This window comes from Schistosoma haematobium, chromosome 3 (assembly GCF_000699445.3).
Source record: "Schistosoma haematobium chromosome 3, whole genome shotgun sequence".
Classification (NCBI taxonomy): domain Eukaryota; kingdom Metazoa; phylum Platyhelminthes; class Trematoda; order Strigeidida; family Schistosomatidae; genus Schistosoma; species Schistosoma haematobium.
In genome coordinates this window covers 20,613,128-20,640,514 of record NC_067198.1, presented here as the reverse complement: position 1 = coordinate 20,640,514, position 27,387 = coordinate 20,613,128, and the positions used below count along the sequence as shown (strand labels likewise).

Genomic DNA, 27,387 nt, shown 5'->3' with positions numbered 1-27,387 from the left:
TGGAAACCGATTCAAACCGATGAACTCCTAGTTGACATTTGAACGCTCAAGACTATGAAATTATTCACTAAGTAAAAAACTAATAATCATTGAAATAAGAATTTATCATAGAAAACAGCCTCCAAATCTAGGTGGATAAATGGATTGTTCATTTTGATAATCAACATCTTAAAAAATATTTACATGGAATTCTTTCTATGATAACACGAGTTAACTGATAAAACCTTGGAATCTTACATAGTTTTATGAAACCATGATAGCTGTTTCACACTAGTATGAGACTTCCTCTGGAGTGAGAATTCATAACTCTACCGGGGATTAATTCGAAGACCTTCAGGTCACGTAGAGTGCGCTTAACTTCGGTCTATTGAGTTGATTTCGAATGATTTACAGGTCTAATCATCTTCTAATGGTAACTTTCGGTATGTGCATCACATCCGACATGAATGGATTCCAATTGTTATATCCTAGTGAAGATTACATTACGAGCAACGAGTGAGACCTATTAATGAACTAATATTATTTATATATTCTCATGTACGATTTACTGTTCTTAAGCTATGTTCAGTTTATTGACTACTGCCTCCCACGTTCACAGCCACTTTTTGGCTTTATTGCGTACAAATGTTATTTCCTACTTTATGGTGCGTTGCGGTCTGTTTGTTTGATATATAAACACAGTATTTTTGAAATATATGATTCGCATAGTGGGAGCTGGTATTGGTGTTCTGGACTCAAGTGGACGGGCTAGGCGGATATAGGACCAATAAGGACGCTAGGCTGTCCATACCGGTCGAACTTCATTGGTTTGGCACAGTGCTAAGATTGTATAAGTCGTATTTTGACTGGTGGATAGATCACGTGATAAAAAGCCGGACATAAAGTCACAACACCAATGGTTACGGTTTCTAACTAGAACTTCAAGAATTACCTCTTAAAACCAGTACCTCATTAGTTGAACTAAGGTCAGATGCTGATATGACCTATAAAATTCAACGATCTCCATAATCCCCCTTATGCAGATTGAGGTATGTCTAATTACTACGCGTACCTCATAATTGTGAATATTTAGAATAGTTAATTCTTTCGGTTAAAATATGGTACCAAAAAGCGAATATTTCGAATTACTCGATTTACAATTAAAAGCTTCACAATAAACACAATCAATAATAAATTCATATTCAATGTAAAACACCTTGAAAAGTTTGATAAATATTGTACGTTATGATTTGTTTGTGCTTACCTGGGAAATGCATTTTTGACTTATTTGTGCGTACACACATCTTTGATGAAGAATATGACTGTAAATCATAAGAAGGATGGGTTAAATCTGAAATTGTTGTTGTCATAGGCGCTGTTGCTGTATTTATTTTTAAATTATTATTATTACTATTATTATTGGATGAAAGAAATAGTAATAATTCAGGACTAGGTACAGACTCAATGAACTGATCTGGTTTAAATGATCTTTGGTTTAACGGTATACTACCAACACCGCTTGCAATTATATGATTATTGTTATTAATACTATCATTCTTGCTACTACTATTATTAGTCGTTGTATGAGTGAATTTAGGGGATCGATTTTCATTACTATTGGTATTATCATTTAGATTTTGTGTATTACTCGAACTTGATGGATTATTATTAATGACATCATTCAATGTATTGGACATAAAGTGAAACGGGCTGAAATTTGAAATGCACATTTCATCATCCAGAATAGTTGGAGGATTCTGAAGTTGTTGTGGTGGTTGCTGTTGTATCTTACACGAATTTAATGAGGTTATAGACTCATGAATAACAGGGAAATGACTAAATCTCTCCTGCATAGACAGAGTACTGGATGAAGTTTGTAAATTATGAGATAAATTCTGTGTATCCCTTATAAGAGTACTATATGGGTCATCTTTACACTTGAGATTAGAGCATGAAGAAAGGTTACGATCATATGAACCGGATAATAACTGTCTATTGGATGGTGATGTTGAGGATAAATTAAAGGAATTGTTATATAGTTCTGATTGATTAGGTCTGCTTGAATCTGCTATTGAGGGTGTATGATTGCCTTCCCATGATGTTATATTTAAATGCTTGCTGGGTGGCAGATGTGTTAGATGATTCGAATCACAATAGCTAGTGGGGGGTGAAACAGTTGTTTGTTTCAAAGGTAGAATAGGGGAACGCGATCTCGATTCTATGTTTGGAGAAGTTTTGGGATAAAAATATTCATCATAAGGTTCAAAAACAGGCCTTTTAATACGTCTCGATGAAGTAAGTGAAGAACGCTGTGTTGCATAACTTGATGGTTCGGAAAAAGAACCAGGACTTAAATGTGCATTGGTAGTTGAGCGATTAGCGAAATTATCTGTATTTTGATTGCTAATTGATAGTGCGGACAAAAGATTATTATTAAAACAATCTTGAACTTCACTTCGAAAATTCTGAACATTTTCCGAACGAAATGAACTTAAATGATCACCTGATACAATAGGTTTCATATTAGGATCTATTAAATACGATCCACGATTATGAGTTGAAAACTCTTGAGATCCGAAATGTATTTGAGGGATATGATTTCTAGAACTAGAACGTAGATCTGAATTGAAAGGTTGGTTTGTTTCATCATCTAATATAATCTCTCGACATAACTCATCAACACGAGATTCACCTACTACTAGTCCACTAGTAGTATCTTGTTCGTGATAAATCAAATTCTCAGTTTTCTTTTCTCGTTCAGCAGATGTAGTAAAATGCATTGATGAACTTGGCGCGTGTGTAGCATTCATATGTTGGTCAGTTATACTCTCAGGTGTAACAGAATGTGTTATACCAGGAATATGTTTCTAAATAAAGAAGAAGTGAAATCACAAGTATTAAATAAGCACTTTAATTCAAAGCAATTCTGAGAATGGTTAAAATGGACTCAAACAATTTCGCACTTAAATCCTCCATAAAAAGGACAAAAAATCAATACGATCGTTAAACAGGAACAAATAACCTATTTATCTAGGGACTAATTGTTTCCAGGCTTTAGGAAACTCTGAAAACCATCCATTCGACTTGCGTTGACGACTGAAACCATTGAATGGGGTTTCATCTTATTATGTATCAAGATTATAAACGAACAACTCAGATTGGGTAAGATTACTGTTGAGTTTATGAACCAAACTACGTTATATTACGATTGAAAATCTGAAAGCACTAGAAAGTTGTCTCATCCTAGTGTGGGACTCCTCAATAATGGACATCTATGACCCCGCATCCGGAAATCGAACCAAAGACCTTCAGTCTCGTGTGCGAATAGTTAATCTCTACACTATTGAGCCGATATCCAATGACAGATAAGCCTAAATTCAATCGATCCATGATATTGAGCGACTGTTTTTCATTGTCTCCTGTGGTTAACTTCCTCACACCATATGAGATTGAACTAAATCGGTCATGGCTTCTCAGCAGAACTCCGTGAATTTCCTCTAGAAGCTAGTCACTATTTATCACCTGATGATTATAAGCACAGGGTCGTGAAAATCGTTGAATCCTGTTGATACCACGATCCGATCTATGATTACGTTTGTTCTCGCGTTTATGGGTGTTTTCAATAGAGTAATAAGAGGAAAAACACTACGAAAATCGTAAAATGGTTTTCCTAAAATAAGATCATGCAACGTTTGCTATAATAATAGACAAATAAAAACCAAACATCATTCAGAAAGTTCTGATTCATTCGTCCTAAATGTTATAACAGTAACTGTGCGAACTACCACGTAATATTACGCGTATTACTTAAGACCAGAAGTATTTTTCATAGATTAACAGTAGCATACAGCTAATAAGTGTTAAACAAAATAAGCCCCAAAATTATGATCGGATAATTATGTGTATGCAAAATACTATTTCTTAGTTTCAACTAGCTAAAAGTTTTTATATTCGATTCTTATAGATTCAACTGCAAAAGTTTTTTTGAAACCCGACTAAACAATAACGAATTACCATTGATTGATATGCTTCAGTGTCTTACAACTGTGATGAATGCTACCGATGTGCAAATCACGAAATGTATGCGTCATAAACAAGTTCCTGAAATAAGACAGTTGATGAAACAAAATTTAAATGTGTGTAAAAATATTCTTCGAATTCCGCTATGCTTTGATATATTGAGTCAGTTAGAAATCGATCAAATAATAAGTGCACACGATTGACATGGGAATGAGACATACACCATTTATGGCTTAACTTCCTAAGGGATATATATCAGTATATATTCTCCACTGAGTTAGTCAGCGATATTGGTCGGTTGGAATCATGTAAAGGAAGATTGCATATCAGTAACAACTTTCGAACACCGCACGATGCAACATTCTTCATTATGGCGATGGACTGATGCGACTGCAATTAGTTTTGTTCAGTGATTTACTGAAGCGAATTAAGACTTGGAGTATATAAACAAATTTTCATTTGCTAACACTTACTGATGCAATAAAAAACCATATTAAAGTGAATCAGCATATTTGAGTAAGAAAAGTGTAGAAAACATCCATATCAATACACAAAGTTCTAAAAAACAATAACTAATCAATTTCAACATAATTTAAGACTATCATTGTAGAAGCGAGTTTATTAGGTAGTAGGTCGGTGGTAGTGGATACTACTCACAAGATTATTTGTAAGTAGTGTGTGACGGAAAGTAACATCATAGTCTCTACGATTATCAGGAATGAAGAGTCTCAGTGCATCGAAAGCAGGGCATCGGGATAATATGTAGAGATCAGAAGAGAAAACGGTTCAGACTGCATAGCACACCGAAAGATGCAGATGGAAAATTGAATGTATGTGTATCATGTAAATAATACGTAACCTTTCGCGATAAATAAACATTCCTCCTGCTTATTGTCATTCACATGTAGAGATAGTTAACGAGAAACCACAAACCTACGTTTTGTGTCAGTCGACACTCATCAGCAGACCATAGATAGAAATTTGATGGAATTGAGGCTCCCACTGAGATTTGAACCCATGCCAGTCAACTAGTTTGATAGTTTACGTCGTTATTAATGAACTGTGTCGGGCTGCAACTGACCACTTGTAAAGTTGTATCTTACTATCTACTACTATCTGGATAATTAAATTACCACTGCTATCGATAAAACATGTCATGTTTCAATAGATGAATTTCTAAAGAGTAACACCATTCCAACAACAAAAACCACACCAAAAGAGAATGAAAGGTTTAATGTGTCCTGTTAAATTGAAGTTTAACCAGTCAAAAATTATTTCATGTCTTAATCAACAAAGAATAGTTTTTTTCTTAAATGATTATAAAAGTTATGTTGAAGCTAATTATAAGCATCAGAACAAAGACAAGAGAAAAAACTCTCCACATTACATACATTTAACAAAACCGGTACTGTTTGCTTAAGTATACATATATATAATGTGGATCAATAATGTGCAGAACAAGGAAATTAGTTCATACTACTAAGTACGGTAAGAAAGCATCGCTATATATGTATACGTATGAATTGACAGAACAAGGTAATCCATAATAGTACAATTTGAGCAATGTTTATCAAAAAAGCAGCAGTAGAAAAACCAGAAAACGAAAATAAAATATGACTAACTGGTACGTCTGATATTGATCCAGGGAATTCCAATGCCATTGAAACAGATGAAGTAATCGGTGTTTTAGTTCCAGTTCGTATAGAAGCATCAGCTTCACTTAACTGATCAGTTGTATTTGAGAAGAACGGATCATTATTATTACTGACTGCATCACCATCCGATAAGTAAGAAAATTTGCCCTCTTTACGGTTGATCAACTTTAATAAATAATAGTAATGGTGATGATGATGGCAACGGGGATTATGTGTTTGTTATGTGGAAAAAAACAACAGTAGTACAAAGTTGATTACTTACAGAATAATAATAACACTCAAAAGGAAAGAGAAACTATGGTATATACAACTTATTAGTTAGTTGTTTAAAAGGAGACATTTTATGATACTATTATTAACTACAATTATTACGTATTTATAGATAGTCTTACCCATCATCAAATCTGTCCCTTGAAACAAGTAGATAATAATAATAATAACATACTACACATGAAATTTCAGATGATTTCCGACATGCCATAAATCTGTATGGTGAAATCATCGCAAAATAACAGTGAACATTTGTTTCGATAAAGAAATTTCTAGATAATGCAATAGATGAGAAAAATTTAAAACCTGGTACTATAAGAATATCGATATAGTTTTCCACATATCTCATGAACATAGGAAGTGAAGTTTATGAAAGGGTAGCTTAAAACATGAAAAGTTCAAAATGATGTAGAGGAATATAACAAAAAATGTATCACCACAATTGTGATCAATTTTGAGTATCTTTAACTCTGCAAAAAATATTTAAGATCTCAAACAAGTACCCGAAAAAACTAATCCCACTCCGTGAGCAACAGTGGTATTATGTACTTTGAATACCTTGAAAATTTTTCAATATAATTTAAAATTAGTTGACATAGAATCCATGTAATAATTTTTTTATTAATTATCGTAATTTATTAACCGTGTACAGGTTTGTGTTCTCCTCTTCAATAAATAGTTTATGTGCAAGTTTGTAATACTGTCCGACTGTTTAAACTGACGCGTGTGAGAGAAATTCGAACTTATAAATCAATGGTTGAAAGCAGAATTGCTTGACTACTAGCATAAGTACTATATTATAGGTAAAACTCAATAATTGAAAATTTATAATCCAATTAACTAATTTATATTCTTTACGTAAAATATTAGGTTTCACCGTGAAATTTCCCACTCTCAAACTTTACTGTATCCAAATCAGTAATGCTTCAAAGATACCGATAGACTAAAGCTGTGCATTTAAATGAACTCAAATCGCTTATTTAGTCACTGGAATAAGAAGGGAAAGATTGTTGGATTAACTAATGTACATGTATCTTCGTAATTTAAACTCAAAATCCATAATAAAATGTGAAGTAAATTAAACGAATAGAAAATTGGAAATTTTAGGACATTTTTCAGCAAATTCAGTTATACGACTTTCTAACTAAATTTGTACAGTGTCCTATGAAATTCACTATGAATTCAGTTATTAATATCAGCATTCAAATACCATAAGTTTTACGCGTAAGCGAATTTCGAAAAGCAAGTTTATACAATACTACTTCTAAATACAAAACCTAGAAAAAGGAGTAAAAAATAATACAAATCATCTGTATTTAGATAGATAAAGCTATGACAATTAAACAAACTCAAGGGTATTCACACTTTATGAATTACACTTATTGTATGAGACCTAATAACATCAAAACAACTGTCAGACAACATCAAAGTCAGAATCTTCGATATGAAAGTCAAGAAAGTTCAACTGTACGGAACTGAAAATTGGAGAACTACCACAACCATCACCAAAAATGTACAAGTATTTCTAAACAATTATCTACTCAAGATACTCAATTTCCGTTGGTCGGATACTATCGACAACAGCCTACTGTGGGGGAGAACAAAGCAGCTTCCATCTGAAGAGAAAATTAGGAAAAGACGCTGGAAGTGGATAGGACATACATAGCGGAAATCATCAAACTGTACCACGAGGTAATCCCCACCTTGAGATCCTGAAGTCAAAGGAAAGAGGCAGGCTAAAGAACATATTACGCCAGGAATGCGGGGAAGACGTCAAAAGAATGGACAGCACTTGCAAACAACTGGAAAGTAGAGCTTAAGAGAGAGAGTTAGTTGGAGAATTCTGGTCGGCGGTCTATTCCTCAAGAGGGATAACAGGCATAAGTAAGTAAATAATAATATGAATCAACCGAATGAATAAACTTCATCAAGGAAACGGAAATTCAAACTGGTAAACAACTACTTATTTAAATACATTCTACTTAAAGAAAATTTTCTTTAAAAAAAACATAACAGATGAATATGTATACAAATAATTGGTATGACAATAATGACATAGCTCTCCATTATCATTTCCGCTGATGAATGGAATTGTATTTTATGCATCACATGACTAATATATTAAAAACGTAAGTGCTAACACGCCAAAGAGGCTTCGAATTTGTAAAGAATCAAATTGAATGAACGAATTGTCGGAAAAGAAATGCATTCAAATTTAATAGTTTAAGGAATTAAAAAAGTCCAACTTATGTTTAATTTCTTGTGACTATGAAATGAAATTTTATTTTCCTACAACCGTTTTTCTTTAGTAGGTCTAAAGAGAATTTTTTGGTTCTATTTAGAAATATAGATTACAATGGGATATCCGGTTTATGTACCTTCGACAGTCTGTATAACCTAGGTAAATGCATACTTATCGGCTTAATTGTTTTGTATATGTCTGGTGAAATCATCTGTTGATTATTTACACCATGTAATGACTTCAGCTAGATAAATATTGAAAAGCATAAAACATTGTGAAGTGTACAATACCAATGACTACGTCGAAAATGAAACTTTTAGACTTTACGATGAGTCTGCTGCTGAAATGATATTGAATGCTTCACAATTTCAAAATCAGTCAATTTAAGATATTTCGTAACTATCGTCTACTAGTAATAGACTGCACGAGGTTAAAATTCATCACAGACCAAAACTTAAATAATTTCCATGAACTTTTCAGGATAACATCTGTTTGGGAGATAGTATTCTCCACAGATTAATCTCATTCGGGGTACCACCGAAAGCCAATGAACACTGGACAGTTGCTTCACCCTAGAGTATGGGATTTATCAGTAGTTTCCTCTGACTTCTCAACTGTATACCAAATGAGATCAATCTATAACAAATACTAAAAATAAAATAAATCTCCACAAAACCTCCTCAAAATAATATTTATTTTACAAAAAGATTTCTAAACTTTCGGATAATCTATATGTGTAATGAAATGAATCTCAAATAATCTAGGATTAACTAATGATTTATGTTTAAACTATTAATCCCCTTAAAATTACATTAAAACTTATCGTAATCATTTGATGAACTAATTCATATCCTCAGATTACTGTAAATATCAGGAATAAATGACGAATGATATAATATACTATGATATTTTTTTAAATTCTTCCAGTGTATTACACTAATATAATCAACAAAAAAAATTAAAATGGAACAATAACCTTCCGACAAAATGAATCACAAGTGTGAACTTTGTTTTGTTTACTTCAGTTTGAGCAGGTAAGTTGTACACTAGTTCTCAGAGAAGGTCAAGAACATAAATCTATGTTTCGTAATTAAGTGAAATACCAAACAACAATATGGGAGTAGACATAGATACTGTACACACATATGAAAATCATTTGACAACGAAAACTTTGCATCAGTAAAGTAGAAATATGAATTAATATCATTAATAGTTGTTACCACTTTTTTATAAACTAGTCTTGTTTGAACAACCCTTGAAAATCTGGAAGCACTGTACGGCTATTTCATCGTAGTGTGGGAGCTCAACAGAAGTGCACACCTACGACCTTGCATACAGGAATCGAATTCAAGACCTTCAGTCTCACAAGCGAACTCAGCCTATAGACTGCTAATCGGGTACCCGATGGTACTGGGCAACTTCAATCAGTCCACAATATTGCGAGACCATAGTGACTAGTGGAGTTCAACCATTTCGGGTGTAAGACGGTTATTCAGACCAAGCAATTGAGGATGGGCGCACAATATCGTGAAGTTGCACATTAGCACCGTCAAATACCGGGTCACAGATCTAGAAGTTAGTCATTCGTTCACGGGACCGAGGGTATGGGGTTCGATTCCCGGACGAGAGGTCGTAGATCCACAATTCTGCTAAGTCCCATTCTGGGATGAAACCGCCGTTCAGTGATCTCAGATTTTTAGTGATGAACCCAATAAAATTAGTCCGTGATTTAAAATCTATGGAAATTCCGTACAAACCTTATACTGATGAAATAAAATTGTCAACGACTACAATATAATGACTAGTACATAATGTTAACTTGAATAAGATGAAACGTTAATTGAATTTAAACGATTAATACTCAGAATACATAACAATGATATAGGGTGACAGAAATGTACGTACGTACATCAGTTCGAGTTGCCATACCACATTAGCACAGAGTTGCAGTTGCCGATTCGAATCCCGTAGTGGTAGAGGTAATAAGAGCATAAGCAGTGGTTGGGAAGATCAGGGTTTGAAAATGTTATTTAAAAAGTATAATACAGTGAAATAAATTTGGGAATAGAAAAAAAGAGACAAGGAGGAATCCGGAGATTAAAATTTGGGAGAACACAAAGAGTGGATGCACCTGCGCCATTGCAAACGATTTTGAGCCATGTCATTCAGGGTCTCTAACCATCGGTTGCTATCATCTCGCAGTCCCCAACCAGGTAGTCTACACCTACCAATATGACTCAGTCTACTTGTCAGTGACTTCATGGACTTGTGCCATGTTTTGGTCTGGCCGCCCCTAGCTTTCTTCCAACCTACTCCTATACAACAAAACATCGCACATCAAGGCAGTCGGTCGTTGGGCATACGTAACACGTGTCCCAGTCATCTCAACTGACGAAGTTTCACTGCTTCATCAATCGATTTGCCCTCCTTACCTAGTACCCGTTTCCTAACAACTGCGTTACTTACTCGATGGTCCCAGGATATACAAACAATGTTTCGAAGACACCTATGATCAAATACTAGTAACCTACGAATATCCTCTACTCTTACCGGCCATGTTTCACTGCCATAAAGTAGGACGGAACGAACTGCTGCGCAGTAAACACGTCCCTTGGTTGATAGACGGATATCTCGCCTACGCCATAAATGACGCAAGTTGGCAAAAGATAGCCGAGCCTTCTGTATCCATGCTGAGATTTCGTCACACACCAGACCACAAGGGCTGATGAGACTTCCAAGATAAGTGAAGCGATCGACACGCTCAATTACTTCACTCGCTATCATTAGTTCGAGTTTCAATGCAACCCAATCCTGAAGCAACATTTTGCATTTCGAGGGGGAGAATCGCATCCCGAACATGCTTGCATTGTTGCTTAGAGTGGTCAGAAGACTCTGCATTTTGTCAGCGTCTTCACCAAATAAAACTATGTCATCAGCATATTCCAAGTCAACAAGTGAATCTCCCGGTAGAAGTTCAACCCTTGGAAATTTAGATGAGGAAAGTGTTATCTCTAAAAGTACGTCGAACAAGAATGGAGAGAGTGGACAACCTTGACGAACACCACTTGAGGTAATCAATTCTGATGACAGTTCGCCACAAGCTCTCACTCGATCAGTTGTGTTCGAGTAGAGAGCCCTTACAAGGTTAATGTACTTCTTTGGTACTCCTTTCAGTGACAAACACTGCCATAGAACCTTACGATCAACAGAGTCAAATGCCGCCTTAAGGTCGAGAAATACGACCATTGTGGGGCGTCTGAATGTGTGTCTGTGTTCTAGAACCTGACGTAGTGTGAATATCTGATCTATACAACCACGTCCAGGTTGAAAACCAGCCTGATTTTCTCTAGTCTGTTCTTCACGAGCTTTGGTTAGGCGTCGAAGTATTATTGAAGCTAATATTTTAGACACTATATTTGTCAAACTGATTCCTGTGTGATTGTCACAAGAGGACTTTTGTCCTTTCTTATAGACTGGCACAATCAGTGATTGAGACCAGTCAGATGGGATTACGTCCAGTTCCCGAATTCTACCTAAGACCTCAGTTAATCTCACTGCTAATACTGGACCACCATCCTTAAAAATCTCAGGAGTAAACCTGTCAGGGCCTGGTGCTCTCTCTCGTTTCAGATTTCCTATGGCTTTTTCAACTTCGTAAAGAGACGGAGGACCTACATTAACTTGCCATTCAGGTTGACTGGAGATCGTGGGAAACCGAAGTGTGGCTGAAGGCCAGTTGAACTGATCCCTAAAGTGTTCTGCCCATCGATCCAATCTCCTGGACTGAGAATGAATAATATGTCCATCTTTCTCTGAGATTGTTTCGCTAACAGTCGGTTTCCTAATACCGGTTTCCTTAACAAGTCTGAACAATTGTCTGCTATTACCTATTGCCGCTGCCTTTTCCATCTCTCTTGCTTTCGCTACCCACCACTGTTCGCGATCATTGCGTAGACTTCTTGTCAGCTTGCGCTTAAGCTGACTCCGCTCTTCATTATGTTCAGAGCCAGGTGGAATGAATTTCCGAGCATCTATCAGTGAGATAGATGCTGCTGAGATTCAGTGTTGCTCCCTAACCTTACGGGTTACCTTACTAGCAGATATCAATGCTGTTTCCACAGCTTTTCGGGTATCGTTCCATGCTACCTCAGGGTGGGCATCACATACATGGCTGCCTAACTGTTTTCCTAGTTGTTCCTGAAATATACTCTTAGCTTGACTATCATTAAGTAGGGCCCTAAGAGGCTTCCTTGCAGCGTCTTTCCTACGTCCAGTAAGACTCAGACAAATACGCGCTCGTACTAGAGCATGATCTGAATCTAAGCATGTGCTCCAGAATGAGCGACAGTCTTCTATCGAGCCCCTCCAGCGGTGGCTGATAGCGAAGTGATCTATTTGGGTCCAACTTTGGGACGAATTAGGGGTCGCCATGTTAAAAGATGTTTTTCCTTATGCTTAAAGTTAGTATTTGCAAGAAACAGGCGGTTATCTGAGCATAGTTGCAACAGACGGTCGCCATTATCTGTTCTTTGAGTCACGACACCATAAGATCCACCCAGGTGTCTTTCCCCTTCGCTTAGGTTACCTACTTGAGCATTAAAGTCACCAGCCACTATTACTACATCCGAGCGCCTAGCTTTTCGGAGAAGGTCGGAAAGCTTTCTGTAGAACTCATCTTCTACATCATCTGCGTTGCAGTCAGTGGGAGAATAGGCAGAGACGACGAAGAGACAACGACGAGTGTCCCTATCTTTCCGAGTCCCTATTGTTCCGTTTAGTCGGACAGCGCACAAACGACTGTCTACTGGGATCCACTCTAAGAGAGCTAGTTCTGCCCTAGGACTCAGTGCTATACCTACGCCGGCGAGTCCACGAGAAGCAGCATCTGGGCTTCCAGATACACGAAGTGTGAATCGAGTTGGTTCCTTATTTTGACATGGTGATGTTAAATGAATGACACTACTCGGATCCTGTATGCGCGTTTCGGAGACGCAGCACACCTCGGTGGTGCGGGATTCTAAAGTCTTAGCTAAGGAAGCCTGCTGTCCTATTTGGCACAGTGTTCGGACGTTAAAAGCTCCTACGTGTAGTTTAGAGCGTGGTTTCAGGAGACCAGGAATAGCGTTCCACGTACTCGAATCGTTTGCCCTAGCAGTGCGAGGTGATAAAAGGATGTGAGAAGGGGTAATCGGGGAGGTAAGAGTGGTATTAGGAGGTGTAGGAAGGATTTGAATGTGACCAACTTGGTCTCGTGTGCTGTTACGGGTATGAGGGCTAGTGTCACTTCCCGGCTGCACACACTGTGGAAGGGTATTTCTTGAGGAACCTGAAAAGGAAATCGGACTAATGTCGGTCTTAACGACCTGGAAGCGTGACCGCAGAGCACAAGGGACAACTGTTTGAGGTCAGTCGCGCACGGCCTTTTTGTGGGAGGTTTTTGACGTGTTAGCTCCGTTCTTCAAAGGGCCTTACCGCCGGAGACGGAAATCCGTGAGGCAAGGTGAGGTGTGACATTTTTAGGGTCGACCTTTTCTAACCCCTTTCTTCCTTGGGAGAAGGCAGCATCGCTGAAGATGCTGGTTGTCCGAGGGAAACACCTTACTGCTGTCACACCCCTCTACAGTCAGCAGTACGACTTCGCCCTCAGACCTAGAGTTGCTGCTTTTAGTCTTACCGTTCTCCAATCGACCTGCCTGGCGTGGTAGAACCTACAGGAACATATGTTCCAGCCAATATAGCTCGGTTGGGTCATCACGATAGGCAAGCCCGACCACCGCGTCAAGGTAGCAGCTACGGCCGGGTACAGGATTGAAGGGGATCTCTAATTACTAAACAAATTCTAGAAAGTATATTAGTACAACAAACCTTTACAATTCACTTAAACATCATGGAAGCAATAGGTGGTAGTTTTTTTCTTTGCTTAGTGTATTTTTCTTTAATAACACATAATTCAGAAAATGTGTTATCTGAAAATCAGAAGTGATGGCAGGATATATTTCTTGTGTTATTATTTGTAATTTTGGTCACCATTTAAATTATTCTTGACTAATTAAGTTCTAATTAACATATAAAAGCATGGAAAAAAACCAAACAATTGGTAAGCGATTTATATTTGATTTTAAAATCGATTTAGACTAAACTTTGAACATACTCATTAGATTTTATTTGAGTAACCTAAATATACAGACAATTTGTTTACAGAATTTAATATATCGTCTTCTCAAACACCTACACTAACTTTAAGAGTGTGATTTGAAGAAGAAATACTACAATTCGAAAGAAATTATGTGGAATCTAGAATATTTTTCATGGAAAAACAAAAGAGTATCATTAATGTGACTGAAGAGATTGAAACAAGTCTAAACAGTTGAAAACAAACCACAAATTGAAAGGTGAGGAAGACCTTATTAGAACCACTGGACAAAAATCACAGTTTATCAACAACACCAGCTAGTGTCAGTCGTCTATGTCTACAAAGAAGTAACTCGAAACGTAATTAACATTCCTGACTATTCATTTTCTAATGGTTAAAAATAGAATGGACACTACGCTAGTACTGAACAATTAAATATTTTAACTTCAGGTACACATAAAACTGTACACCTAATTATACCAACAATTAGTTAAACATAACGTAGAAATCAGCACATGTGTTTGTCGGTTCAATCAAGGATTAATGCTTTGAAGACATCCATAATCAAATATTTGTAACTTATCCATGTCTTCTATTTTCATATATCATATTTCACCTCCCAGAAGTAATGAAGAAAACTGCTGTTTGTGCCGTTAACAGTACAATATAACAAAAAAGTAATATTTTCGAGAACATTTCAGTCACTATAAATGCCATTAGACGGCTGGAGATAATCGGTAAGTATCTCTGGATAAAGATTTTGAGCTAGGAAGTGATAACTTCTAGGTATGAATATCTAAGAGTTCCAGTATTTTCATGGTTCAGGATATACCCAGCTGATAATTGAAGGAATCTAGGTCGAGATTTTTTATGACTGGCTCCAACCATTAAACACTAGATAAAGTGAAACTTGATATAGAGTCACTTGATTTAATGGATATGATGTAAGCTCGATAGGTATATTTCAGTCAGTACTACTGAAAACCCACCATTAGTCACCAACTAGTGAATGATTAGTGTAGCCATAGTAGTCAGGCAGATGTTTTATGATCATTACAACAAGATCTTCGGCCTTTCTGAAAATCAATGGAGTAACCAACGGTAAAAGCCCATCTGGTCATACTTTTTTATACTGCGATAGCTGTCTTTATACCTTATTAACTTTAACTAACAATTCCATAAATACACATTATCGACTTTTTCTGGTTTGCCATGACGATCCCAATGTCTCACACTTAGAAGTTAAAAGGTTGAAGTAATATTACTCAATAATTTGTGAGTTAAAAAAGATGTATTAAGAAGTCGCACAAAAAAATCAAGATTATATTGTAAACAAGTAGAACTAAATATAAACATACTTCTGCTATATCTCTATTGGTTTTTGATTCATGTGGTTCATTGAATTCAGTATATCGTAATAAAATTTTGTCCATATCTGAACTAGCATACTGAAACAACTTTTGTGAACTCGTAAATACAATTAAAGCTATTTCACAATCACACAGTATACTCAACTCGTATGCTTTTTTCATCAAACCCAATTTACGCTTTGTAAATGTAACCTAAATAGAAAATAAATATTTTAAAAATAATCTAATATGTATGATAACAAAATAAATAAAAGGATAATAAAATAATCACCGACATGTAATACATACAGTAAGGGCTGTATCAAAGATATGATGTCATGGTTAATAATGTCTATAATTAAGCAGATGAAACATATTTGTGTACATAATCTAGTAATTCCTTGGAAGTCGTAAGTCAAAACTATTGGGACAACCTGACTAAAAGAAAATCTTTGTGAATTGTTTTTAATTCTTCGTCAATGATACAATAAGCTAATTTCATTAGTTGACAATTATTCTGTTTGATTAAGCGTTTTATGAAGGTGAGTTTAAGTAGGCGATAGGTTTCATGACGAGTTCACTCCAATTTCAGAACCATTGAAAATTAAGGAGCACTGTTTAGTTGTTACGTTGTGGCTTGAGACTTTTCAGAAGTACGCACTACATTAGGAGTCGAAACCAAGACCTACAGATTTCAAAATGAAAATGTTCCCCTCTCAAATAGGTTAGAATTCAATGACACTCATTTCCAATTTCAGTTAATGTTAAATGGTAATCATTGTTGGGTAACTGGATTGCTTGCCACATGTCTGAGATTTGACAGTCATAAACCATCACAAACATTTAAAATATCTATCACAAAGTTAGTCACTAGCAAGTATACGATATTTCCTAGAAAAAAATGGAAAGAAAACACTACAACCTAAGACATACCTGACGATTTCGTTCGTCAGCAATCTTCTTGATGAGTATTTTTTTGCGACCCATGAAGTAAAATTTAAATAATTCCAAAAAAACTATAATGATATGGTAACACAGATGAAAACATCAGCAACAAAAAACTAAGAGCAAACAGAGAATCCAATAAAATGGAATTACAATAACAACGAGGAGAATAAGAAAAAAAGTGACAGAAAGTGTATAAATAGTCTTCCTTTTCAAATACAATAAAAAATTGTAATAACTGTAACAAGATATGCAGTCTAGACGGATATCAAATAATAGTTGGGGAATAATATTATTCTATCTATGGTGATGATAACAGGAAGAAAAATATGGCAAGTTAAAATAATTGCTCTTATTTTTCAGAATATTTGAAATAGAAACAAAGAAAACAGAAACTTTAAATAAACAATTAATTAATTAAATTACTCTCTCGCTCTGTTTTGAATAAAATATTTATACTTATGTATAATTGATATGAAATAAATTAGAAAATAAACATATTAATATACTGAAAAAAAATTAACGAAAAAAAGTAAAATAAGTGAGAGCCGAAAGCAAATAATATTATAAGTTCTTTATGAATCTGCTTTTCGGCGCCTCCTCTTTTGCACCACCTAAAATATATCTAAAATCTAGCTAAAGTGTTTTAAGTAAAATATGGAAAGACTAAGTATGTAATTATGTATGAATGTGTGTGTGTCTGGACAAATAAGATAATATATCAAGATAATTTTGTCTTTTCTAGAAACCCTCGATTTTATAAGTATGCAGACATAGATTAGACTTCCTTGAAGATTTAATGATATGAAAATCTGGTCGGTGCCTAACCAGATCAGTTACAGTATAAATTATCTGAAAAGTATTGGAAAATAAAAAATAAATTAGAGAAATAAAAAGTACTAAACTACTTTGTTTAACAATTAAAACGAAATCATAGATCTCAGTTCTAATTAGTTATAAGAAATTAATTATAAAATAAATATTTCATACATTGAAAGGTAACTTACAGGACATGACCTTCGTTTTTTAATTTGATTTTGGGCCCCCAAATATCCCGAAGCGGCCGAGGGTGGGGAAGATTCGCTCTCTATCTCGAAATGCTCTCACATGGCCACGCATATACAGCCACTGTCAGAGAAGTCCTATTCGCCTGATCGCGGCAGGGTGTTGTTTGAGAAACTGAGGAGGAAAGTGAATGTCCAACGCTTTAACCTGGTTGGTGGATACAGAGGACTCACCTAGGGGGGTCTAAAAAACCCCATTCTAAACCAATGGTGCACATAGGCTCTAGGATCCTGAGGGGACAAATGGCGTATGAACCTATTGTTGGTCACTGGCTACCATGGGACTGAATCTCCTAACGCTGCTTCACTACCATGTGGACTGGAACTCTAGGTTGAAAGTTCAAGGAGTGACCACTGAAGACCACCCGCTTCATCCCGGGTGCCCGGGAAGTTCCCAAGCCCACACACAAACCAAATGGTTGCAATTAGAAAAACAATTCACGCTTTAATTCTCATTCTCGCAAATCATACTCAAAACCACTTATTAACCATCGTTTGCATTTTACATTGAGTCACTTGTCTATTCTTTTATTCCTATTTTGTATATTCCCTAATTCTTCAAATTCCATAAGCTGCTCGCCTATCTAAACGATCTCAAGTCACTGACTGATCAGAAGTTGAATCCTACTAACGAATATGAATTATAAATCAGCCTTTTTGAAACATCTGACATTCAAACTGGCCTACTTCAACGCTCGCACACTAACGCAGATCGGACAACCGATAGGGTTGGCTATGTCTTTAAAAAGTAGCAACATCGATGTCTGTTGTCTATCTGAGACCCGTATTCAAGACTCTAGTGAAGTACTATAAATTCGCTCTCCATCTGGCCGTTCGAAAAGCTTGATTTGTGTGTTATTATCCGGGGATCCTGCAGCATCTTTGTCTAGTTTTTCTAGAGTTGGCGCCATGCTAATTAGTTGGATCCCTGTTAACAGTCGGCTATGTGCTTTTCAATCAGAAAGCTCCATCAAAGTGAGAAAATGAGTGAGCAAAATGATGTACTTCCGTCATCTCCGTCAATGCTCCAACAGACTGCAGCCCGGGTGCGATCAAGGATGAGCCTTATTACCAGTTAAGTGTTCTACAGAAAGTGTGTCCTGCAGATATGGTAGTGCTAGCCCGAGACATGAATGCACAGATCGGGCGTCTGAGCGCAGGGGAGTCATTTGTGCGGCTAATTGGGACTTGTTAGTCGCTAGTCAGATAACGGTGACCTACTGTAACTGTAAAACCAGTTTCTAGCTAGCATTAACTACTATAGGGACGGTCATCGCAGGTGTGATACCTGACGTCCTGCATCTGAATCTCAAACCTGAACTCAGATTGATCACATTGCGATCGGCTACCTATAACGTAGTTATGTACAAGACTGCTGCTTCTTTTGGGGTATCAATCTGGACTCTGACCATGCCCTTACCTGCGCTAATAATGTCTTACATTTTGGTGGCCAACCGACTTACCGCCCTAAACGAATCGATGTCAGCAAACTGGTTGCGGCTTCTGTTGCAACTAAATATCAAACCGAGCTCGGATTAAGGCTAGCTATCAAACCGTTGAGAATTATAGATGACCGTTAGCTGCAATTGCATGATGCCATGAAAGTGGAAAGTAAAGTGGTTTGTGGTTTTGCGAAACGTTCCGCATGTAATCACTTGGTTTCTACAGGCTCTTTTCAATTAGTTGAAGCACGTCGACCTATTCCGGAAAAACGCGAGTTTGACTATAAAAAAGACTGTTTCGTAATGAAGTTGAGCAAAGCTTGTGTAAGGACCGAGAAGCCCGGTGGTCGCAGCGTGCTAACGAGTTGGGATCAGTAGCACCTGGTAACTAACAAACGTTCTGTCAACTCATCTGAGCCACTGGCAGCAAAACGTCTGGTGGGCAGAGTTTTTTGAGAAACCGTTCAACTGGTCTGTTGCGCGGCAACATCGATCAGACTGCCCTGTCTTCCATGGTCAGTGACGACTAATCGACATAACAAAGCAGAAGTTCGCAAGTAACTGCAACTCTTGAAGCGCTACAAATCACCAGACTCAGATGGCTTACTTCTGGCCTTCTTGGTGATGACAGCGACCTTTTGGTCAAAGAATCGATTGAGTAATTTATAAACTTCTGGTAGTCAGAGTGTTTAAATATCGTGAAATAAGTTGATAGTTGTCCCCATCTTTAAAAAGGATTGACGTTACCTATGCAACAACTGTCGAGGGATAAGTCTACTTTCAACTAATTCCAAACTATCGGTTTCTGTCGTACTTCGTAGATTGTTTGAAACCCGGAAAGATTGACCCCCGAGGAGCAGGCGTCCTAGTCGAGGGTGTATTGAACATATCTTGACCCTCTGAAAAATGTCCGAATATCGCCATGCTTATTAGAGACCAATAATCGTAGTTTCTTGACATCACGGCTGCCTTCGCTTAGTTGGACAGGACTGTTTCCTAGAATTGTCTATTGAAGAAGGGTGTGCCCGAAAATTCTACTAACATATCGGAAGCCCTACATACAAAAATTTCAGGCAGAGTGAGGGCATACAACTGCCTCTCTCGGTTGTTCCATTCAAGTAGTGGGGTTAGACAAAGTTGCCCAATCTCACCATTCCTCTTCAACTTTGTCGTCGATGACATTCCAGAAACAGCTCTGATGGATGCAAGTAATGGCGGTGTGGATCTGTTGTCTGGAAAAAGACTTCTCGACCTTAAGTATGAGAATGATATTGTCTTATCGTACGATGATACCCAAGCCATGCAATCCGCATTCAGTCAGTTGGCAATTAGTGTCCGTAAGTACGGCGTGTGATTCGCACCTTCGAAGTGCAAAGTACTTCTACAAGACTGGCAGGACCCTCATCCTGCACTCACCCTGGGTAGTGAGCAGATAGAAGTAGTCGAGAAGTTCGTGTATATGGGTAGCTGCATAAGTGCCGGCGGTGGCGTGAGTGATGAGATCAATTCACGAATAGTGAAAGCCAGAGCGGATTATGCCAGTCTGGGCTGTCGTTGGTGCCTTCGTGATGCTAGTCTGGCTGAAAAAGGTCGGGTCTACAACACGTTGGTGAAAGCAATTTCACTCTATGCTTGAGAAACCTGGTCTCTCAGAGTTGAGGATGTTAGACGACTCTGTGTTTTATCATCGCTGTCTCCGAAGGAATGCCGACATCCAGTGGCAACACTATGTTAGTAATGCAGAGGTTCGGTATCCTGTGTTCGCGTACAGAGATGATAATTTAGTCGGTGTCATCATCTTGAAGCACCGACTTCGTTGGCTTGGACATATCCTACAAATATCGTCTTAGCGAATTTCACACCATGCATTATTCGCCAACACTGAGAGTGGTCGGAAAAAGAGGGAAGGCGATCATCACATAACATGGTGCTGTGGTATGAATTAAATCTGTATAAAACTGGTTTTAGTTGGTCCTTCAAGACTACCTGGTTGGTGCTCTAGAGATAGTGCAACACAGTGGATCGAGACGTTATCAAACATGGCTCAGAGTATAAGGAAGCAGGGATCCTGTTGTAATTTTCTTTATAAAAGTGATTGTAACTTCTTTAACTGAAAAAATGCTATCTGGCTAAATTTTTTCTAGATGAAATACTTCTCCTATTATTATTTCACTCTCATACACTGATTTCCAATCATGGTTGTTGTTCTTTTCTTATTATACTCGTTTGTCTTCTCTATCTCTTCGTAACCTCATTTTTATCGTGTGGCACATATATATTTGGTGCCCCCCTTCTATCGATGTGCCGATAGTAACAATAACCTACGACGTTTAAATAAATAAACTATTTCAGTTCCAATATAGCAGTTATTTTCGGGATACTATTTGTTTTTTCTTGTCGGTGTCACCTCTCTGTAACAAGACGAAATGAGGCAACTTAAATTTATTATAACTGTCAGTAAGTTATTCCCGTCCATCTGTTTCTGGTCTATCGTTCCGGCGTCAATTCAGCAAGTGAAAAACCGAATAAATCCTAGAATTAAAAATAAGTTTTCCAGTACTACCGTAAGAATCACAACGCGGTTTTATGCTGATAACACCGTTTAGTCTAGCTATTATTATTAACCCCTAGTAATCAAATTTTTTACCAAAACGCTTTGGAGAGAATCGTAAAGACTTATCGAAATTCAATGAAAAAAACTCAATGTAATTCACTCTTATCATCTTTATGAACAGTGAGGCCAAAAATATAACCACTAATTAACACAATATCAACAGAAAGAAAGCAAACGTATTTCTGGATTAGGAGTTAAGTGTATAGATAAGTTCGCAGAGAAATTTACTCCAATAATTAGTGAATTTAACTCGCATTCAAATTCATTAAAAACCATATGATGTTAATCTCTACAAGCAATAGTGTTTGTCGTAAAATCAATCAATATCAAGGACAATCTTGGGTGATTATCGAACCATTTTTTCTAACCAATAGCTGTTAGAGAACATGCAAGCACCAGTTCATGGTGCACTACCTTGACATATGGACTATTAAGTAGGAAAGTTTGAGTGGGACGATAGGTATCCGATCATAGTTACTGTCAAGGGATTGCTCGCACAATGCGCAATCAACAAATGTGAGCTGTTAATGTTCGGAGCAGTGTGATACGATTTTGAGCCGTCATTCAAGGTCTCTAGCCATCGGTTGCTATCATCTCGCGGATCCCAACCAGGTAGTCTACACCTACCAACATGGCTCAATCCACTTGTCAGTGATTTCATGGATTTGTGCCATGTTTTAAATCTGACTGCCCCTAGCTTTCTTCCAACCTACTCCTACATCATAAAACATTTCTATGATATTTTAGGACCTAATCAATAAGATTTTGTGAATTGCACAAATAATGATAGTCGTAATAATAATAGTAATAATAACAGGTAGATTGGAATCGCTATCACGAAATCTCAGAATTTTCGATATAAATTGGATTGGATTGTTGATTAAGTACCTGTGACAGATTCCCCAAAACTACTTGCCATGAATTTAGAAAAGGTAATAAATCAGGTCGATTACTAAATTTATTGAAATAAGGTGAAGTAAATAAACAGGGAAATGAAGTAGTTATTTGAACAAACAGGAAGATATTTTCGATAAAGGATAAAGGAAACTGTTTGTGTCTGTTTATAATATATTCGAGAACAATCACACAGCACAGTTGAACTGCTTATCTATATAAGCACCACGATCAGCGTTGACATTTTAAAACTATCCAGGATTTTACTTTGGTGATGGAGCTGCAAACACCTCATGTAGTTCCTCTAAGATTGTTCCGAGTCCCGAGCCCAGATAGATGGAGAGCGTTGGACATAGGGTCAGCAACCCCATCTCGTCGATACAATCTTGCTAAAAAAACGCTGACCAGAATAAACAATTCAAGCCATTTAAACTGTGCTCTACGAGTTGAAGGATCTTCATTTAGAAGAATTATGACAACTTATGACGAAAGCCAATATTCTTCGGAAGTCACGAGACCGATGCTTTTTCTAACAACCAGAGCAACAAATAATATAGGTACATAGAAATTCCAAACAATGTGGGAGACTATGAGGGTCAATCAAATAGCTACGAAATTGAGGAGATACAACTTGTAGGTGCTTGGAATAAGTGAAACTCATTGGACCCAAGCTGGACATAAAAGGATGGATTCGGTAGAGATGTTGATGTACTCCGGTTAGGAAAAGGATAATACTTTGCGCACATACAAGGCGTTGCACTGATGCTGTCCAAATAATCACGAAAAGCACCTATAGGATGGGAATCATCAAAACGTCCTTCAAAACGAATGTTATCGTGTTATACACCCACCAATGATAGCAATGACTATGATAGAGATCAGTTCTACTCTAAGCTGCAATCGATTACAATGAAGTGCACAGGAAAAGACCTGAACATCAGACTCAGAATGGACAACACCGGGTATAAAAATATCATGGGGCGACGTGAACTGATCGGGAAAAAGGAACAAGAATGGTGACAGAATGACAATTTTAAGTACACTAAACAAAACGGTTATAGGTAGCAATATTTCCACACAAACACATACACAAAACAACATGAGTCTCACCGAATCACACCACAGAGAACCAGATAGATCATATTTACATCAATAAAAAATTCAGAAGGTCAATAGAAGACGTGAGAACCGAGAGATGAACTAACATATCTTCAGATCACCACCTGGTGGTTGCCAAGATGAAGCCGACGCTAAAGTATCACTGGACTAATGGAGAAACATCATTACAAAGGTTCAATACACCCTTCCTTCAACGTCCTGACAAATTCAACGAACTCAAGATGGCTCTCGATAACATGTCCCGAGCCTTACCAGATCCACTCAAAGAGAAAACTACTATGGAGGACAATTGAAAAGGGATTAATGAAGCTTAAACTTCAATGTGTCAGGTTGTTCTGGGCCTTCAGAAGCATCATCATAAGGAATGGATCTCTATCGAAACCCCAGACAAGACTCAAGAAAGGAGGGACAAGAAGACAGCAATTAACAATATCAAAGAAAGTCAAGTCACAGACCAAACACACAGAAACAAACAAACGAGATGGGGTATAAGAGCTGATAAGCAGAAATAAGTGGAAGACCTAGCAACGACAGCAGAAAAGGCTGCAAGAGAATGAAATATGAGACAACTATATGACACAACGGTAAACTAGCACGCAAATAGGAACCAGAGAGACCAGTCAAGGAAAAAGAAAGCAAGCCAATCACTGAGATTCAAGAACGGTGGAACAGATGAATAGAGCAATCTGAAGGACTCTTGAATGGATCAGCCTCACTTCATGAACCGAATATCGAATATAACTTGGAATGCTGAAGAGGAAATGAAAAGAGGAGAACCAAAGAACACACTGCGCCGAGATTTGGCAAGACATGAAAAGAATGAATAGAAACTGGAAACAAATGATCTGTGATTTAATCAAATTCCCTGGTACGGCCAAGAGTGGGAAAGTCCGCTCTCCCTCTCGAAATGCTCTCATACGGCAACGCATATACAGCCACTGACAGGTAACTCCCATTTACTGACTCCTCGCGAAGGGGGTGTTGTTTACGAAATTGAGAGGACGAAAAGCGGATGTCCGGCGCTTTAACCGGGTTGGTGGACACGGAGACTCCACCTAGGGGAGTTGGAAAACCCTAATTCCAAACCAATGGTGCACATGGGCTCCAGTATCCTGAAGGAACAAATGGCGTATGAACCAATCGTTGGTCACCGGCAACCATGGGAATGCATCTCCTTACGATGCTCCGCTGCCTTGTGGACGAGACCTTTAGGTCAAAGGCTCCGGGTGTGGCCCCCTAAGAAAACCACCTGCTTCGGTTTGGGCACCCGGGCAGTATCACAGCCCTCATACATATCAAATGAGATCTGTGTGACGCATATGTATTTGGTGCCTCCTTGTACCAACATCTATGTGTTAAAATAAATAAAAAGAAAGGATTGCCCAGGATAGTTCGATGGAGAATGCTAATGGGCAGCCTATGCTCCTCCATGAGTGGTAACAGGCGTCAGTGAGATGGAGCCAAAGTATGATGGTACGAAAACATCCATATGACTTTAGTAGTGACAAATTTGTCTGATACATAATTTCATATCAAAAGCTATAAGGTCTTTTGGTTGCATAATCCACACAATCAAAATAACCTATCGAAACCTTAAAGATGACGAAAAACTGCATACATTTATGCTGTCTACTGTTATCATATCATGATCACGATTAGGGTCATCGTTGCAGTCACCCCAGTAAATTTGGATTATAAACATGCTCTTCAAGAGTGAAACTTATTTAGTGGTGGTTATTTCGTACTCTGAAGCAGCCTTTGTAATCCTCTTATTCAGCTTTCTAATCAGTTATTCTTATTCACAGATGTATATATGATGTAGAAAATTCGTGTTTCTAACTGTAGGGTTGAGCTGAATATTTCAAGTATTCTCAATTAAAATTCAGATAAAGGGAGAGACATAGAAATTAGATATTTAAAGCTTTTCGATAATTGATACCTGTGGACTAAAACCAAGATATATAGATATATTTCTGAATACACAGAAGTTACGGAATGATGCACTACCCTGGGAGAAAAATATACGGAATATTGATACTCTTACTCGGTCGTATTTGCCAGAGGCACAATAAATTTACCTAAAAAATCAATCTGCATCGTTTGTCATATATGAATTGGAAAAGATAACAGATTGAAATATAATGATACCATTAACATAACTAGCCAAACGAATAGCTCGGAGATTCCGAACATAACGAAATCCAGTGGAGGATTACTACTGTTGAGTTATTGTTTCGTTTGGAAAACTCGCTCTGGTATTGTAGTGTAAGAGTGGAATACTAATTTAGGAGTTTGTAAACCAAGATCAAGTAAGATTGTCTGGAACATACTTGTTTGATGGAGAACAAAAGCACCAGATCTGACCTTGGAATATTGGGTATACACATGATCTGGCTTATGCAGCTGGTGTTTTGCTGACTCACAATCATACTCATTAAATATCGAACCTAATCTAGTGACACTCAATTAAGTCGATTGAAAAACTGTGATAAGGGAATGACAGTCCACTAATCAAGCCACTAATATTTCAACGATTTGGCAGCAGTACTGAAACCCACTTGATATGTCTCACTTTAGCCAACTAAGAAGTATCACTAGCGCTCGCACCAACAAGATCATTTTGAAACTTAGAATATGAACCAGAAGTTTATTACTGAGTTTTGCTACATAAAACGGTTTAAAGCTTCCTATTGAAAGAAATGATGAATACTATGGTAAGTAAAGAATGTTACGGCCATACCTTCTCATTTACTCATTATGACATAAATTCGATCAAAGACCGTACTGTATGTTGCTACAACGATGTCGTTGATTTTCAGGATTCAGTGAGACACGCCGATCACTTAAGGTCCCGCACAATATATGCTTGGATTTATGATCTGAAATGAAGAAATGCTCTACAGCCTATTCAAAGCTTCTGACAGTAATAGGAAGAACATTCATCTGATTCCTTTTCCAGGTTGAAACTCACGTACTAGTTCACTAGTCACACTTTAAGTGTGGGGTCTGATGATGCTACTTAGTTGGTTGACCTAAGGATGGAGCGACGTTCGAACACGAGACTTGGGGACTGAGAATCAAATAACTTAGACTGAGCCCCCGCTCCAATGCATAAAATTCAGATTCACCCAAAGAGAATAGTGAAGAAAGTAAAGGAGTTATATCAGTCTAAATCATATCAGTTAGTTAGGTCCTATGATGTAGCTGAAGTAGTAACATGGCTTTTATTACTTTTTATCGTCCTCAATTTCAGTCATTTTTTCAAGATCACATTCAAAGGAAGCGCGATTAGAATATTCTTAGTTGGTTATTATGGTCAATTTTTGAGAGCACATACACTTTATAGGCACTGTTTATAGGTGTGACCAAACGTATTTTTAGACACAAAAGCTTTAGGAACTATTTAAACTGTAGATTCATTCACAGGACCCTACTGAAATTAAAGCACATTACTTCATATCAATTACTAAACAGATCGTTGTTTAGGGGTGCAGTTGGATTCAATTATAAAACAGGATTGAAATTTTTTCCATTTCAATAGTTTTTTTTCTTGATTCTAATCAGTAATGACTTTTTCTAACTTGTCACTTGAAGTGAAACGTCATGTACTACTTTATAGGTAAAAATACTTCAAGCTCTCATATTATTCACGTCCAAGAAT

At 37.3% G+C, this 27,387-nt stretch overlaps 1 protein-coding gene across 1 annotated transcript in view; it reads right to left on the bottom strand.

Moving 5' to 3' along the window:
• MEF2A_2 (myocyte enhancer factor) overlaps nucleotides 1-27,387 on the bottom strand; it is a 40,006-nt gene that overhangs the window by 12,319 nt on the left and 300 nt on the right. Inside the window, exons 2-5 of the mRNA XM_051213250.1 lie at nucleotides 16,582-17,445; nucleotides 15,658-15,861; nucleotides 5,622-5,819; nucleotides 1,244-2,846 (exon numbers count right to left, since the gene is read on the bottom strand). Coding sequence (XP_051069214.1) covers nucleotides 1,244-2,846; nucleotides 5,622-5,819; nucleotides 15,658-15,861; nucleotides 16,582-16,635 — 2,059 coding nt within the window. The 5' untranslated portion in view covers nucleotides 16,636-17,445. The remainder of the gene's footprint in view (nucleotides 1-1,243; nucleotides 2,847-5,621; nucleotides 5,820-15,657; nucleotides 15,862-16,581; nucleotides 17,446-27,387) is intronic.